At 41.4% G+C, this 15,819-nt stretch overlaps 2 protein-coding genes across 2 annotated transcripts; one reads left to right on the top strand and one right to left on the bottom strand.

Moving 5' to 3' along the window:
* Positions 1–8,613: 8,613 nt before the first annotated feature.
* LOC146962002 (leukotriene B4 receptor 1-like) lies at positions 8,614–9,627 on the bottom strand. Its single transcript, XM_085770927.1, has one exon. The coding sequence runs from the start codon at positions 9,591–9,593 to the stop codon at positions 8,673–8,675; it is 921 nt and encodes a 306-aa protein (XP_085627053.1). The 5' UTR covers positions 9,594–9,627; the 3' UTR covers positions 8,614–8,672.
* Positions 9,628–13,440: 3,813 nt separating this feature from the next.
* LOC146962001 (inactive serine protease 35-like) lies at positions 13,441–15,819 on the top strand. Its single transcript, XM_085771031.1, has 2 exons — positions 13,441–13,575; positions 14,175–15,819. The coding sequence occupies exon 2, from the start codon at positions 14,200–14,202 to the stop codon at positions 15,628–15,630; it is 1,431 nt and encodes a 476-aa protein (XP_085627157.1). The 5' UTR covers positions 13,441–13,575; positions 14,175–14,199; the 3' UTR covers positions 15,631–15,819.

Below are 15,819 nucleotides of genomic sequence, written 5' to 3'. Positions count from 1 at the left end.
AAACCCAGCCATGGGAATGTTCAAAAGGCTTGTCTGTAAGAAGATTAGATTTAGATCAACAGCTGCATGTTATTTCTATTTATTATTCTTCTTCTTCCTAAAATGCATGGGCCAACAACAGTTCATAGATCATAGAAGTAGAAAGGACACAGTGTTTTGTCCTCTCTGTCTCTGTCATTCCTCCTTTATGCTTTCTCCTTTTGTCCAGTAATGATGATTTATGTATTCCCTGCAACAGTGACACACAAAAAAACATGTGACAATAAAACAAAGCAAAGCAAATATATATAAAAATGCAAATTAAGTCTTGGTCGTAGAAAAATGTTTAGTGGTGAGTTTTTTATATCCGTTACTTTGGCTGTAACACTGAGGGATTCAACTTGAATATCTTTAATAGTATCATTTTGCTATCTGTATGTTTTACAAGCTGGAGTGTTTGATGGAAGAGCTGGACTCACAAGTGAGGACAGGACAGAGATATAACAAAGCTAGAGCTGATCAAGTGACATCATCGCTGGCTAGCTGTTTGTGTGTTGTGAAAGCTGGCATCATGTGCTATCTTTTCCTCACACTTGGATGCAGATGCAGCCAGAGATGATAAAGAAAGAGAAGAAAAACATACAGTGGAGTGGAGGCATATGATTTATCTATGTGTCATTATGTATTCAGTTCAAGTTCAAGACTGCAGTGACTGCAGTTTTCTACTGCACTCCCAAAACTGAGACTATTCCCTATTGAAACAGGCTGCTGAGTCTGTGTGCCATGATGTGGCAAAACTACACAACACACACTAGTTAAGAAGAGGAAATAATCATATTTCATATTACAGGCGATGCACTTGTTGTTTTGTTGATCACTATTCTCTGCAACTAAATACGTCTGTGCAGAGCTCAAGCTCCTTGCATGTGTAGCCGATGTTAATCTGGCCCTGTGCATTGTGTTTCTGCCCCAGGTGGGGGTTGAACCCTGGTCTCCCACGCGGCGGGCGAAGATGAAAACCGTTGTGCCAAGAGTTCAATGACCGCTTAGCATTTGGGTTTGCACGTCCTTTATGGGTGAGTGAGCGCACTCGGACCCTCCATTCTGCTAAAAGCAATTCACGTTAACCCCTGCAAGGAGCCAGGCATTCTTCATGGTTGTTCATATTTCTTATTTTTAACTTCATGGTTGTCATCTGTCTTTCTCTGGAGTTCAAACTGAAATGCAGCGCTCAGTGGGAACGTGAAGCGCATGTGTGGAGCCTCTGCCAGATCACCTCCCCACCTGAGAGCGGACTGGCTCCAGGGGCGTTGTGTCTGAGCTGAGATGACTGTGCTGCTAAATTGCCCTTAATTCATGGTGATGTTGGGTCAGCGTACATGATATAAGGTAGTGTCGCTTTCAAACAAACTGAATCCTCATAATCCTCAGGTTTATACACATTATTTCGCACCCCACCCAGAAGGCAAAATGAAGTTGAGCAAAAGTCTGTTTTCCACAAAGTCCAAGAAAAATATTGTTCTCTTATGTCCGAGGGGAAAAAGAAAAAAAGCAGTGAGCAAGTTTTCAGCCCACATTAGTTCTAAGGAAAGCTCCTGACAGACTCTCCCTTTTTACCCGAAATTCAACTTATTGAACACATTTACCGCACATGGTATTAATATAATGCACTGATTCATTTTCCAAGATGTCAGATGTTGCAATTATACAACTGCTCAGCTGATGAATTTTAGCTGCAGACAAATGTGGATTTAATTAACTTTGACTTTCAGTGCAGGAGTTAGTAAATTGCCCGTGACTCCAGGTCTCATAGCGATGAAGGCCTAATCAACTTTTTCGCCTTTTAGCAAACGCTCACAGAGCCGTAACTCCACAAGAAAGGAGGGTCATACAATAAATGGCCAGCAGAATATTACACCTGTGTGCTAATCTTTCACAATGAATTGAATAGATGAACTGCTCTCAACTGTTTTTTTGTTTGTTTCATGTTTGTTTAAATGTGTTTCCAACTGTGTCCTTAACAATGTTTTTAACTGAGCCAAAGGCAATTTTCCACTTGATGGACAATAAAGATTTATTGTAACCCTTCATCAAAGATATGAACCCATTCAGTGAGGTCCAACACTGATGGTGGGTGAAGGTGACTCCTGGCTCATAGTTTACATTCCTCTTCATCCCAAATCTGTTTGCATGGAAACAGGCTGGTCAAGTTATTCCACACCAACTTTAAGAATCTCACTTAATGCACCAGTACATCATCATATGAACGTTTCATCATAGTAGACACTCACTCACAGCCTTGAACCAGGCTCCATCCACTGAATGTCCAGGTTCATCCAAGGATTACAACCAGTAAACACACGGTCAGACTGGTGATGCGTAGTGCTGAGTGACAGACGAGTAACAGCACAGACAACTGACCCTTATCATGGTGGAGAGTCTGTAAACAGAAAGTATGGACCACACACACATACACACACACAGTATAGGGTAACACACTAACAAACATACCATTAGCAGGACAGACATCCGGGTCCCACCAAGACCTGCCTGCACACACACACACACACACACACACACACACACACACACACACACACACACACACACACACACACACAGCATCTGTTTTGATTTGGAAAAGCAGCACAACAACACCTCCTGCTCCTGAGTGATGCATGATGACAGTCAGCACACACCAGTGTGTTTATCACAACTACAGTATGCTGATTATAGCAGAAGACACTGCATCACATATTATCACTGTCTGTGTGTTGACTTCCTTTTACAAACTTTTGATTTGTAAAAGGACGAAGAAGTAGAGAATTAAAGTTGACAAAATAATTAGACAAAAATGCTCTGCAGCTCAGTTAGTTGCAGGTTGTCCATCTTATATACAATTCTTATACATCCTCACAAAAACTGCAGTTTAATTTTTTTTGAACAACTGTAAAATGTCATTTTAAAAATGTATTATTACATATTTTTTTCTGAAAATGAGTCTTCAATGGTGGCACTTCAAATACAGAGCCTAACCCTAACACATAAATGCCAGTTACATGCCTGAAATATCTAGTCATGGGATATTTGGTATCTATTGTAGTGGTCAACAGCGTGTTTGGAATCCATGTGCCAAAACCTCATTTACAATAATCATGGTTCTTAATGACAGTATGATTGGATTATATTTGTAACATCTTTAAATCTTTGTTTGTGAAGGGTTTTCAGTCTCCATCAAAGAGTTGTTTCACTATGTATTCAGCCGCATAACTACATTCGGAAACTATAAAAAATTGAGAAATATAAAAAAAAAAAATAGATGAATCGATTTCTTGTGAACAGCCCTTCCCATGGTTGGCTGACTAAATCCTCCACTGAGAGTGCAGACACCAATGTTTTTGTTCACTTCAGAGCTTTGGTTGATTTGTTTATCGCTGTCTGAAATTAGGGAAGGGAATTTCCCTGTTTTGTATCAGAAACTCATCTGAATGTCACTGAACTGACATTTCAGGAATTTCAGCTCTTATTCAAATTAAATCAAGCAACCATGGCAAGTTTCTCTTATCTGAACTGTTTCAAGCCAGTGCACATAACCCAGGCCTTTACACTATAGCGTGAATATAAAGGGGCAGCCAACTAATTAAAGCTTAGGTGCTAAACATGAAATCATAAAATGTCCAATTCAATTTATCTTATTTAGTTTTTAAATTGTAATGTAAGCTCTATGGGCTTTTGTTTCACACTGAAATTACACGAGTATGACTTTATGTGAATATGACTGTAATGCATGCCCGTGTGCATGTTGTGCATTACATACATTTTCCCAGTGTATGCAGAGAGATGCCTTTAAACTAAATCATCTGAAAGAGAACAGATCTGCTTGTATGGGATGTGCATACTTCAGTCACTTGCATTGTTCCGTGCTTATATCCACCACCTGCTGCACCGGCGAGTGCATCAACACCAGTTTGCTACATCCACCATCATTAAGTGTCTGTGTTTGCATGTCAGTGAGCTTCACTGGTCAGTGGTCACAGCAGTTTACATCCTGGACGGAGCCAGGGAGGTCACCATCACTGTTGTTGTAACTGCATCTCAACCAGTGTAATGATGCTTTCTGGTATAGGCACATGGTGTTATGGTGTAATTATGGTTTTCAGTGCTGCCCTTTAATACTTCACTGACTCTGACTCTGCTGGCTCTGACTCTGGCTTTGTCTACAAACACCTCACCCAAAAGCATGCACACACATGGAGAAATAATTAACCAAACACTCATACGGAGCCACACAGACAATCCTTTGAAACGAGAGGTATTTCAGCTATGATCACCAGTTATTCTTAGCAAATCTCTGTATAACACAAATTTAGATGATGTTGTGAACTTGCTCAAGGCCACGTTATCAAAAATGTCACAACCCTGACTCAGTGGATCTGGATATTCTAATTAGTTCAGTGGTTGGGCTGAACTCTTCTCCCCCCGGTGCAGAATTTAAATGAAATTCAATATTATGGTTGGACAGGAACCATAGAGCTCTTTTACAAGACATGAGGAGGTGTAAAGAGCCAATATAAACTTGCTGCTCTTATGCTCTCTATGTCTTCGCTGATGTGTCTGCACCTGGACTCCGTGTGTGAGCTGCCAGAAAGAAAAGAAAAGAAAACTTTAATAGAAAGAAAGTAGATGAGATGGAGTGAAAGGAAGGGCAGGATGGGACAGGGCAGATTAGTAATTGAAGGTTGAGGGGAGGGGGGAAGGACAGTAAATCCTAGATGCATGAGAAAAGAAGAATGAGCCGGCAAAAATGAGTCATCGCCCATCTCTGGGTAGCAATGTTACTGTTAGCTTTAGTTCTCCATGGACTTGACCCTAATTTTAAAAATTCTCATCATGTCATATGAATCAGCTTCTTTCCCATAGCTTGTGTATAACCTGTTCATTTTTTTAATTTATCATTGATTAAAATAACCTTTTCGTAAATGTTTGTAAATTTGTTAATTGACTGAATTGGAATCTTCACTGAAAAGACTTAGTCACCATACTGTTAAATACACATCTACTTGTCTAGTTTAAACTCCTTGAATTAACATCTTATCAAGTTTTTTTTTTATGTACAGGTAGGATGAGTGAAAGTGATATTTAAAGGGATAGTTCAACATTTTGGCAAATTGGCCCATTGCCATAATCGCTATAGTCATAGCAGTAGGTTCGTTACCTTTAATTGTCGGTGTAAGCTGTTTTTAGAACGGCGGAGCGGAGCAGCAGGCTGCTCAGAGCTACGCTACAGAGGCTAATAGGATTTCTTGGTTTCTCTCATCAAACTAACGGAACGTTACGAGATGGAGTTGTTGAGGTCAATTCATGAAAAACCGCTGATGCGCGTTGCGTTCAGGGACCGTTTTTCAGCAAGTAGACTCTGTATTTACCTCGAAAACGGCTCAGTTTCATAATGTTCCGTATAGCGTGGTGAATGTGCAGGTCACAACTTGTCCACAAAAGCGTTTTGGAGTTTTTGTATTTTGTATTTGATGAGTTTGATGAGGGAAACTAAGAAATTCCTTTAGCCTCCGTAGCGTAGCTCCGAGCAGCTCGCAGCTCTGCCGTTCTAAAAATAGCTTACACCGACAATTAAAGGTAATGAACCTACTGCTATGACTGTAGCGATTATGGCAATGGGCCAATTTGCCAAAATGTTGAAGTATCCTTTTCAACATGCTGGTTGATATTTTAAAGCTGCTTCCTCTATGCTCTAGCATTATAACATTTTATCTTATCTATACAAAAAGTGAAGTTTTAAAATGTCACCTTGCTGAACTGTTCCTGGGCTGGGCAGTAACTTCCTTCAGCTGTCTTAATACTTGTAGTTAGTTGTAGTTAGGTGCTTTGATAAGCTAGTTTTAGCTAGACAGGGTCCTTTTACTTTATAGACTTGGCCAAGCTGTTTTGTCTTTGACCTTGCAGTTCTTGCTATAGCGTGCTGCTATGAGGGTTGACTCAGTCTAATTAAATCCTCATCAAGAGCACAAATAATCATATCTGTCAAAACAATCCATGTTGAGCATGAGCTATGCATTATAGCTACTCCCTGATTTGGCAGTTTGGCATGTTGCAATCTGCACACTGGATGTGATTTATAAACATTACACTAGAATTTAGACTTTGTATAACTTAACCATGCATCTTTTCAACGTGCTTCATCTGGTAGAAATCATGAAATAATAACCACGACAATAATTCATTTAGGTCCTTCTAACACAAGCCTTTTCTCACACGACGTGGATGTAAAAGTGATTCAGCTTCAGATGGTTTCTGCCTTTGTCAGCCAATGGTCAAGATAACCCACTTTGGAGGACCACAAGTGTGTGTTGTTGCAAAAAGTGAGCTGTAAGCAAGCATCTTGGCAGCCCTTCATACTCTGAATTTAGAGGAGAAGTCATCCTCGCATGAGAGAGGGATGCTTTCTTTGTTGAGAACCGGCCAGAGAAAACCCTGCCTGGGCCCAAAGGAGCAGCTGGAGGAAATACTGAGTCATAAACAGCACACTGAGCACACACACAGAGACATGCACTCTCTCCAGAAGCAGTTCTGACCTTTTGTCTGGATTTCTTTTGTCTTTTTTTATATATAAAGTATTGTCTAGACTGAAAGGGGCACAAGTCAATCCAGACTAGTGTCCAGACAGCCTGAAGAGAACATACTGTAGATGATGGTGAGAGTAGCAAAGGTACACAAAGAAAAACCCACACACAGAGGAAGACCCCCTGGACGTCTCGGTTGGCCAAACATCTTTAAGCTGGTGTCAGTTCCAGTCCCATCGGAAATGAACAGAAACAAAGCTCAAAAGGTGAAGGCTGGACGGAGCAGGGGAAGAATTAAACAGGGCTGTTGAGTTTCATGAGACACATCAGCAGACCAGCACCACAGAGCTTTATTAAGAATTAATTATACAGTGACAAGCTTAGTCAGAGGTTGTGTAGAAAACTAAGTGAAACCTTAATGATAACAGAGGTTCTCCTGAGATGTATAAATATTATGCTGCTACTGTGTTGGACCATACAGTACACCACTACGAAGAGATAATGATGTGAACTAAGAGAGTACAAAGTGGATAAGTGGAGTAATGAGAGTGTAAGTACATTCACTCAGGTACAATTGTTAGTTGTTTGGCTTGAGCTTGACTTTCATGAGCATTTTATTTCATTTATCTATTTTGTATTGACAAATAACATATCATTAGAGGAGGTATTCATCTTTTTTTCCACACGGCCAGGCTGTTTTCATTTGTTCCCAGTAATTTTGCTAAAATTTAAAGATACCCTGAGAAGTTTGATTTTGGTTATAAAAGAGTCTCATATGTGGATGAATCTACATTACCCACACTTGTTAATGTGTCCATTTTTGATAAATATATCGTTTTGTCTTTATAGTTATTTTGATATTTTTATTTAGTGGTCGACTCCCAGACGCTGCCCAGTGGGTCATGGGAATAACACCGCCTAATCTTTAGTTAGAATTGTTTATGGTCGGAACTACGACACGTCTGATCGTCTTCAAACCTCCGACTTTCGTTCTTGATTAATGAAAACATTCTTGGCAAATGCTTTTGCTTTTGTCCGTGAAGAATTTCACCGTGCACGCAGAGGCTCATGGGAAATTTCCGAAAGTCCTCATAGTCCCTTTAAAATAAGCTAAGTTGAGCTAAACTAATCTAAGATGAGCAGGGTTGTTGCAAGTTATATTGAACATTCAGACACAAATATGGTCATTGTTTAATTAATGAGGTTTGTATTTTATGAAACAGTTGACTATCGCATGTTTAAAACAACATAGTACAGTGTATAAGTACAGTTCATTGTATAGTCAAAAATTTAAAGAATATTCATCATACAATGGAAGAACTGATAATCCATGTAGCTCTGCGACAGAAGAGTGAGATACATCTGCTTACATATCAGTACATTCCCTCTCTCTTTATCTTTCCCCGTGTGTCTCTGTGCCTGTTCCCTAAACGATGGAGATAAATGGTCATTCTTCTCATTGGATAAACTCCAACACAAACATTTATTCATTCTTATCATCGTTGTTTCCTCTGAGCAGATCTCTCTCATAAAAGCTAAGATGTTTCCATAGTCAGTGTCATTATCAGTAAAAAACAAAACAAAAAAACATTAGCATTATTTCACAGTGCTCCAGTATTAACCACACACATCCAGGCCATTGGCCAATACAGGCAAATGACAGCTTATATATCTTATATTGCAAAACCCTAACGCTGAATTCATGGCAAATCAGCTTTGTATTGTAAACTCAGTAGAATCACATCAGTCATTTTCACATTGATCTTATGAGTCTGCCTGATTCATTTATAATGAACCTCTGTTTTTGCTGTTGCAGTTTTCTGGCTAAGGACCAGGTGTAATCAGCACAGAGTTGATTTGAGGGAAGGTTAACCTTAAACCTTAAACTCAACATTTATAAGCAATCCACTAATCGTCTGCAGTTCTAGAGACATAGAGAGTATCTCACCACCAAGCTGTGGGTCAGCTCTTCTGACAGAAAACAGCTTTGTTTGGTTCTGTAAGCAAATATAGCGTATCTAAACATTAATCTGTATCTGTACAGATCGTGGTGGCTTTTGATGATAATTACCGGCTGATTGGAAAGCCTTCTTGGACATCATGTACACTTCTGTCTCAACAACAGTATTTATATTCAGGTTTGTAGCATACGGTGCACATGTTGCGAGATGCAAATGCGTACAGAAGTGGATTTATGCAACTATTCACAAATGCGAGTGCTCCAGCGATGGACCAGCTGTCCAAACAAAAGTTCAGCAAACCGTCGTTTTTGAGAGAAATAGCTGCTACCCCCACCACATTTATAATAAGATGTGGCATCCATAGGACAAAGAAGGTCACGATGATACTGGTAACCAGTTTGGTCGTCCTGGGGTGGTTGAAAAAAGCTGCCTGATTCACCTTTCTATGGAGGCAGATGTATGCAAACGCCAGGACAGAAAATGACAGGAATCCCACCAGCGACTCTGACAGCAGCACAGCCATCCACTGGGCGTCTGAGGAAAATTCAGCTTGGCAGAGTGTCATATGGTCCTTAGTGGTGGTTAGCTGTCGAACCACTAACGCAGGGATGGAGAGGGTCATCGCGACCAGCCACAGCAGAACCAGCAGCCTCTTCTCTCCGACATGCTGCAGACACTTCTGTAGGTACACCACCTGTAGGTACCGCTGGACACTCAGCATGGTCACGGTCAGCAGGCTGCCGTACAGGCAGCAGTACACAAGATACGTCAGAAGCTTACAGGCCACCAGTCCAAAGATCCAGTTGGAGAGGAGAGAATAGATCCACAGGGGCAGGGTCAGCAGGCAGATCATGTCTGATATAGCCAGATTCAACATCAAATTTTGGCTTACACCTGACAAGTGTTGCCAGTTTGGTTTCAGGATAATTACGGCGATGTTTCCAGGAACTCCCAGCAGGAAGCAGAGAGACAGCACCATAGCAGGAACCAGACTGGTGTCCCAGGAGAAGGGAGGTGGAAGTCCAGGAGATGAAGAGATGTTAGAAGCGGCCACACTGGAGTTGAGTTGTTCCATACCGTTGGCAGAAAAAGGTTTTGCACGGAGCAGGTGATGCTGGTGAATGTGAAGTCACTCAGAGGAACAAGATGTTCCCTTTTAACGGTGTCAAAGAGGAAGGAATGAGAAAAAATTTTTGTAACCAGTGGTTCAGTTGGGTTTCATCAGGAGTGACAGTCCCTGTTTTACATACCAAATTAGTATTTGTGTTAGAGAGATATTCTATTTGTCCTAAAGAGATAACAGGAGAGAGCAAGTGTGTGAGAGAGTTCTTTTTTTTATTTTACATAATATGTTATCATCAAAAATGTTACTGTCAGTGCCACAGAGCATGTGGCCTGTGAAGAGAGACCGGGTTATTGAGTCCTACTAGGGATGTTATTAATGCTACAACAGTAACTGACTGTCTAGCTCACCAAAGCATCCATAAAATGTTAGCTAACTCAGAAGTTAACGTTTGGAAACTAATTTCCCTGAATTTCAAATGGTGTTTTTCTTGCGTTGTTTTTTTCCGTCATATAACCTGTGGTTTGGTCACAGAAGTTACCTCTACCTAATATAGTCAGTGAAACTAAATTTCGTTCTATGCACACTGTGTATTAATGACAATAAAGTACCTATTCCTATTCCTATATTTCTCCTTAAAGGTGAGGAGGGCCATAGCAGTTTTGTTTACTTGGAGTGTGACATTGTTGTCCTAACATAAAGTGTGAGCTATGATGTTATCTTTCATCTTACCACTCCTCCTTGTTATACCAATACTATACTTAGGTCCTGTACCAGGGAATGAGATATGAAATTATGGAAAAACTGAGTAACCATTATGGTTCCCACAAAATAAAAAGAATAACTGGGTCTGGGTGACTGTTTGATAATCACTGGGTGTCGTGACCTTCTGAGCAATAATGTGGTCATCTGGGAGGAACTGAGAGAATTTCTACTGTTATTTAACCAGTGGGTACCTGTAGGATAATGTAGCTAAATATAGTAATGTGATGATTTCCAATTCATTAAAATCACCCTGTGAGTTATAAGGATACAGAGCTATTGCTCTCTTTTGTTAGTGGTACATATTTTGTTTTTGATTTTTAAAAAAGATGGAGTTTTATATTTTCCTATAGACAAGACTGAAAGCAAAACTGGGTTAGATAGCTACTTAATTTTTTTTTTTTCCAATCAGCTCTTGCTTAATTTCCAGTGCCTGTACTTCCTCTTTGTCTGGGGCCTTTCCTTGGTCACTCTGTTTTCTGTTGTTAAGTTGTAGCCAAACTGTGAAGAAACCCATTTATGTCATATTTCTTCACAGTTTCTGTCTCTATGGGTTGCCAGAGAAATTTTTCAGAGATATTCTGTGAAGTGAGCCATTTCTTTCCACTCAACCTGAGGAACTGTCTGAAGAGGTCAAACAGCCTGTTGCCCGTTAAAAATAAGTTCAGATATAGGCTACTGTAGTAACTGTTCTCTTGTTTCAGCTTGGATTAAAAAAAGAATATTCAGTGATCAATTGTAACGAAGGCATTTGTATTTAAACATTAGAAAAATTGACATTGAGAATGTAACAACTAGTGATACTTCAAATTACCACCTCCATATCCTTTACATAACTTGTGACTAACAATCTTGATGGATTGTTTTTGCCTCAGAACATGCAGGGACAAAGTGAAGTCATTTTTGCACCTTAAGTGCTGTGATGTTGGTCCAGGGAGAATTACTTCCTGTAGCTCAAAACTTTCACTTTCATGCCCATGTTCCCACAGCATTATGTTCCCACATTTGAGATTTATCACACGCCGCATGCTCTGCTACGTGTGGAAAGATGTCTATGGGTGTGATGTTATGGGAACACAGGGCCTAATTTTCAGTGGAAAAAAAACAACATCCCGTCATTCCGACATCCCACCATTTAGACATACCGCTATTCCGACATGCCATCATCCCACCATTCTGACAAGGCTTTATATAAGGAAATGTGCGTTACTCAACAGGTGACTCCCTCCTACTGGACTCTCTACTTCTGGACTCTCTCTATCTATCTGGCCTGTCTAGCCTCTACTTTGTCTCTTTACTAAACTTAACCAACTTAACCTTTCTTTATTGTCTAAGCCCAACCAGTGCAACATTTTTTTGGGAAAAAAAAATACACCATTAAAGGAATTGTCGGAAAGGCAGGATGTTTAAAAAAAGAAAAAAATACTGTCATTCCGACCATAGGAGGCAGGAATTGTCGAAATGATGGGATGTTTGATAGAAAATTAAGTGTTGTCATTTAGACAATTAGAGGCCTATGTCGGACTGGTGGGATGTCGGAATGGCGGTTTCCCCTCTGTGGGAACACAGGGCCTAATTTTCAGTGAAAAAAAAAAAAATTAAAAATGTGAGAACATACAGTAGGGCTGTGGGAACACATGGCCTAATTTTCAGAGGAAAAAAAAGTTAGAAATGTGGGAACATAGGGCTGTGGGAACATAGGAATGACCCATTCTCTTCTGAAGTGAACACACAGATGGACCAGCGGTGTATAGTAAGATTTTTCACATAGAGACAAATTTTTTGTCTGTTGCCAAATGTGGCACTTGAGAAGCGTTTTGGCCGTTATTGTGTTCACAATAGAACATCCTTTACGTAAACTGGGCAGACTGGAGGCTACAGTGAGTCACTATTGGAAAGTGAGACTGGGGCTAACTGGTTAGCATGCTAACTTCAGTAAAAGTTCAAGCAGAATGCGATCGGTCGTTTTGGCTAACTTCTTGTCAGACGATGGAGTTAGCAGTCCCCGCCCTCGTCATGGATCTATTGGTCCTCGTCCCTACGTCACCACATTCACCTTGGCTGCACACACAGAGAGGACCGCCCCTTTATGCCGTTCTCTCTCCTCATTGGATAAAGGTTGTAGGATACAAGGAAAGTTTTCTCCTCGGCTTACAGCAGAGCAGAGTGACTGACAGACCCGTGTTTCAGACTAAACACTCTATAGAAGTGATTGCTGTCGGAAGACACAAACATTCTGCTTAGTTCTGCTTTAACATGCTAACCAGTTAAACGAAACTAAAATAGACTCCATAGAAGTGTAGCTATACATGGCATAGCAGACAGCTCTAAGCCAGTAAAGATGACCTTTGATGCTGAACTCACAGAGTTTCTTCCGGACCTAAAAGTAGCAGCTGCTGCACTGATAGGCTATGAGCAGATGATAGTGTCCTGCAATATTCTTGACAATGTGCAAACATCTCCTGTGTGTATGATAACAGTAGTTGAGTGGGCCTTTGATTTATTAGGCTGTGTGTGTGTGTGTGTGTGTGTGTGTGTGTGTGTGTGTGTGTGTGTGTGTGTGTGTGTGTGTGTGTGTGTGTGTGTGTGTGTGTGTGTGTGTTTTATGTTAGCACTGGTAATCAAGGGGAAAGGCGGCATCCTGCACTCAATGAACTCCTGTTGCACTGAGCAGAGACACTCTTATCCAAATAAACCAACATGGGTTAATGCGCAGGTTCTTCAGACCTGAGAAGTGTAGAGTTGTGTGCCTGTGCATGTGTGTGTTTGTGTGTCTGGACAAACTTCAAACGACCACCTGACATAAATCTAAACTTACACTTATAACCGCAAAAGCAGCGGATAAACAGGGACTGAAAAGCAACATTTTGTCTGCATTTCGTTACACTTGAAGGCATCACTGTTCCCGCGTGTTCCCTGCCTAATATAAAAATATTTGCGGAATCCGGAGAAAAATATCCCAGAGTTCAGCTCCGCGTTTGACTTTTGATTTCATTGTCACATGATCAAAAAACCTCATTCATGCTTATGACTCCCCCCCACCTCTGACCGACAGATTTTCTCTGCATCAGAGGGATGGAGGTTTCCAATAGGATCTCGTGCGCAGCTTCTATTTGCGTCGCACTTTTTTTGGAGCGCAGGAAATGATGGATCCCAGTCTGCTGGAAGCCGTTTGGATAGAGACGATTTTTTATTAATGAGCAGGAGGACACTGACGGGAAGTTGTCTGGGGGTGTTTTTTTTAAATATATATTTGCAGGTAGGACAGTTTTGGAGTTTGTACTCTTTCTGATTTTTTTTCAAGCAGCGTTTCTGTATCATTTATCAAATTACAGCATTTTCAAAATAAAATCTCGCATAACTTTCCTCTTAATGCATGCAACAGCTATGTTTTTTCTGTATCGCTGTTTGACTTGTGATGTGTTCAGTCTCAGTTCTTTTCTAAGATGTTTACATAAGCTAATGCAATAGAATAATAAAACCTGTAGGCTATATTACATAAAGGTCAACTGTCCTAAACTAAATGGCAGTTTAGTGTTTAATCTGGATATTGTGATCTCTGTTTTGATCCAAGTCATTCATTTGCAGACGTTTCATATCAATTTAAAACAAAATGTCACCGACATATTCACATTTGGTGTTTCTATCTGGACACATTATTATTTAGAAATTGAGCTTGTGCGCCCTCTACTGGCGAAATGATATGTAAACGTAATGTGAAAAAGAGAATGTCAGGGGTTTCCTTTCAAGTCTGATTGATAGACTCATTATTTCATATTCTCTGTAGTGTTTTAGTCTCTGAAAATAAGGCGGTTAATTGTCTCTAACAAGTATTTCTGTCTTTGTCTTCAGTGGAATGGGACTCCAACACTTCCTGTGTCTGCTGCTCTGTGCGGCTTCCCTGACAGTTTCTGGAGGTTCTGTTGAAGATGGAAGCAACGAGGTGTCCAGGTGGAGCAGGCAGAGCCTCCCGGTGCTGCTGGACACTAATACACAGCTTGTAAGCACCCCTTTGTTCAGAGGGCAGGAGGAGGATGAGGAGAAGGGAAGGGAACATACAATATGTGGGATAGAGTGTCAAGGCAGCCTTCCACCTGTGGATCAGACTGAGCAAGAGAGGTTTCTGGGATATGAGACAGTGTATGAGAATGGCACTCGCACACATACAGATGTCAGATTGCAAGGTTTTAATAAGACGCCCGCAAGATTACAACCCCACCCACAAACCTCTACCCGAAGGAAACGACAGGTTTATGGAGCAGATGGGCGCTTTGTGATCTCTGATTCACATTATATCACCAACTACCCCTTCTCTGCTGCAGTTCGCCTCTCCACAGGCTGCTCTGGAGTCCTGGTTTCCCCGAAACACGTGTTGACGGCAGCACACTGCATCCATGATGGGAGCGACTACCTGGAGAGCACCAGGAGGCTTAAAGTAGGAGTGCTGCAGCTCAAAGCCAAAAAGAGAAGAGGGGGGAGGAGGAGAGGAGGAGGACGAAGGGGTGGGAGAAGAGGTGAGGTGGAGGCAGGTGAGGAGAAAGGAGAGGAGCAGATAATGGAGGAAGGTGAGGAGGAGAATAGTATCGACGGAGATGTTGTGAGAGGAAGAAGTGGACGAAAAGGAAGGAGATCCAGAGGAAGAAGAGAGAAAAGTCATGTGGTAGCTGATGGTGGAAATATAGATGAGGTTAAAAGTGGAGGAAGGAAAGGAAAGCGTCTCAGCCGTGTTGCACGCAGTGTTGAACCCAGAAAGCAGCCTGTCTTCCGCTGGACACGCGTTAAACGAACCCAAATCCCTCAAGGATGGATCCACGATTCCAACAACTCCGTTTCCTCTGACTATGATTACGCCCTCCTGGAGCTGAAACGACAGATCAAACAGAAGCACATGAAGCTCGGAGTGGCTCCCTCTGACGCTCCCCTGGCACGGATCCACTTCTCAGGCTATGATGCTGATAAAAGCCTGCTGGATGGGCGGGGAGATGAGAAGGTGGTGTATCGCTTTTGCTCTGTGGCAAAGGAGTCCGGCGATCTGTTGTACCAGCACTGCGACGCACAGTCTGGTGCCACAGGTGCTGGTGTGTACATTCGTCTGAGAGAGGGAGCAGAAGATGGAGAGGGGAAGTGGCAGAGGAGGGTGATTGGGGTTTTCTCAGGCCATCAGTGGATCGAGGTGGATGGAGGTGAACTGAGGGACTATAACGTTGCTGTGAGGATCACTCCTCTCAAGTATGCCCAGATCTGTCACTGGATCCATGGAGATCCAAGTCTTTGCAAAGAAACCTGAACTCATGGACCAATGGATTTGTTGTCGATTTCTACGTGACTCAGAGATCAGATCAAGGAACTGGTCTTCAGAATGGTCAAAACTCTGACTTATGAGTAAGAAACTTTTTTGGTAAAACTAGGACTTTAGATGCTTTGCTTACAATAAGTGCTGACTGCAGTGATTCCTAATTGATGTAAAAAAAAAAAA

This window comes from Trachurus japonicus, chromosome 24 (assembly GCF_045865225.1).
Source record: "Trachurus japonicus isolate A0001 chromosome 24, Traja_1.0".
In the NCBI taxonomy this organism is placed as follows: domain Eukaryota; kingdom Metazoa; phylum Chordata; class Actinopteri; order Carangiformes; family Carangidae; genus Trachurus; species Trachurus japonicus.
Note: the sequence above shows the minus strand (reverse complement) of the source record. Positions and strands in the feature narration are given on the sequence as shown.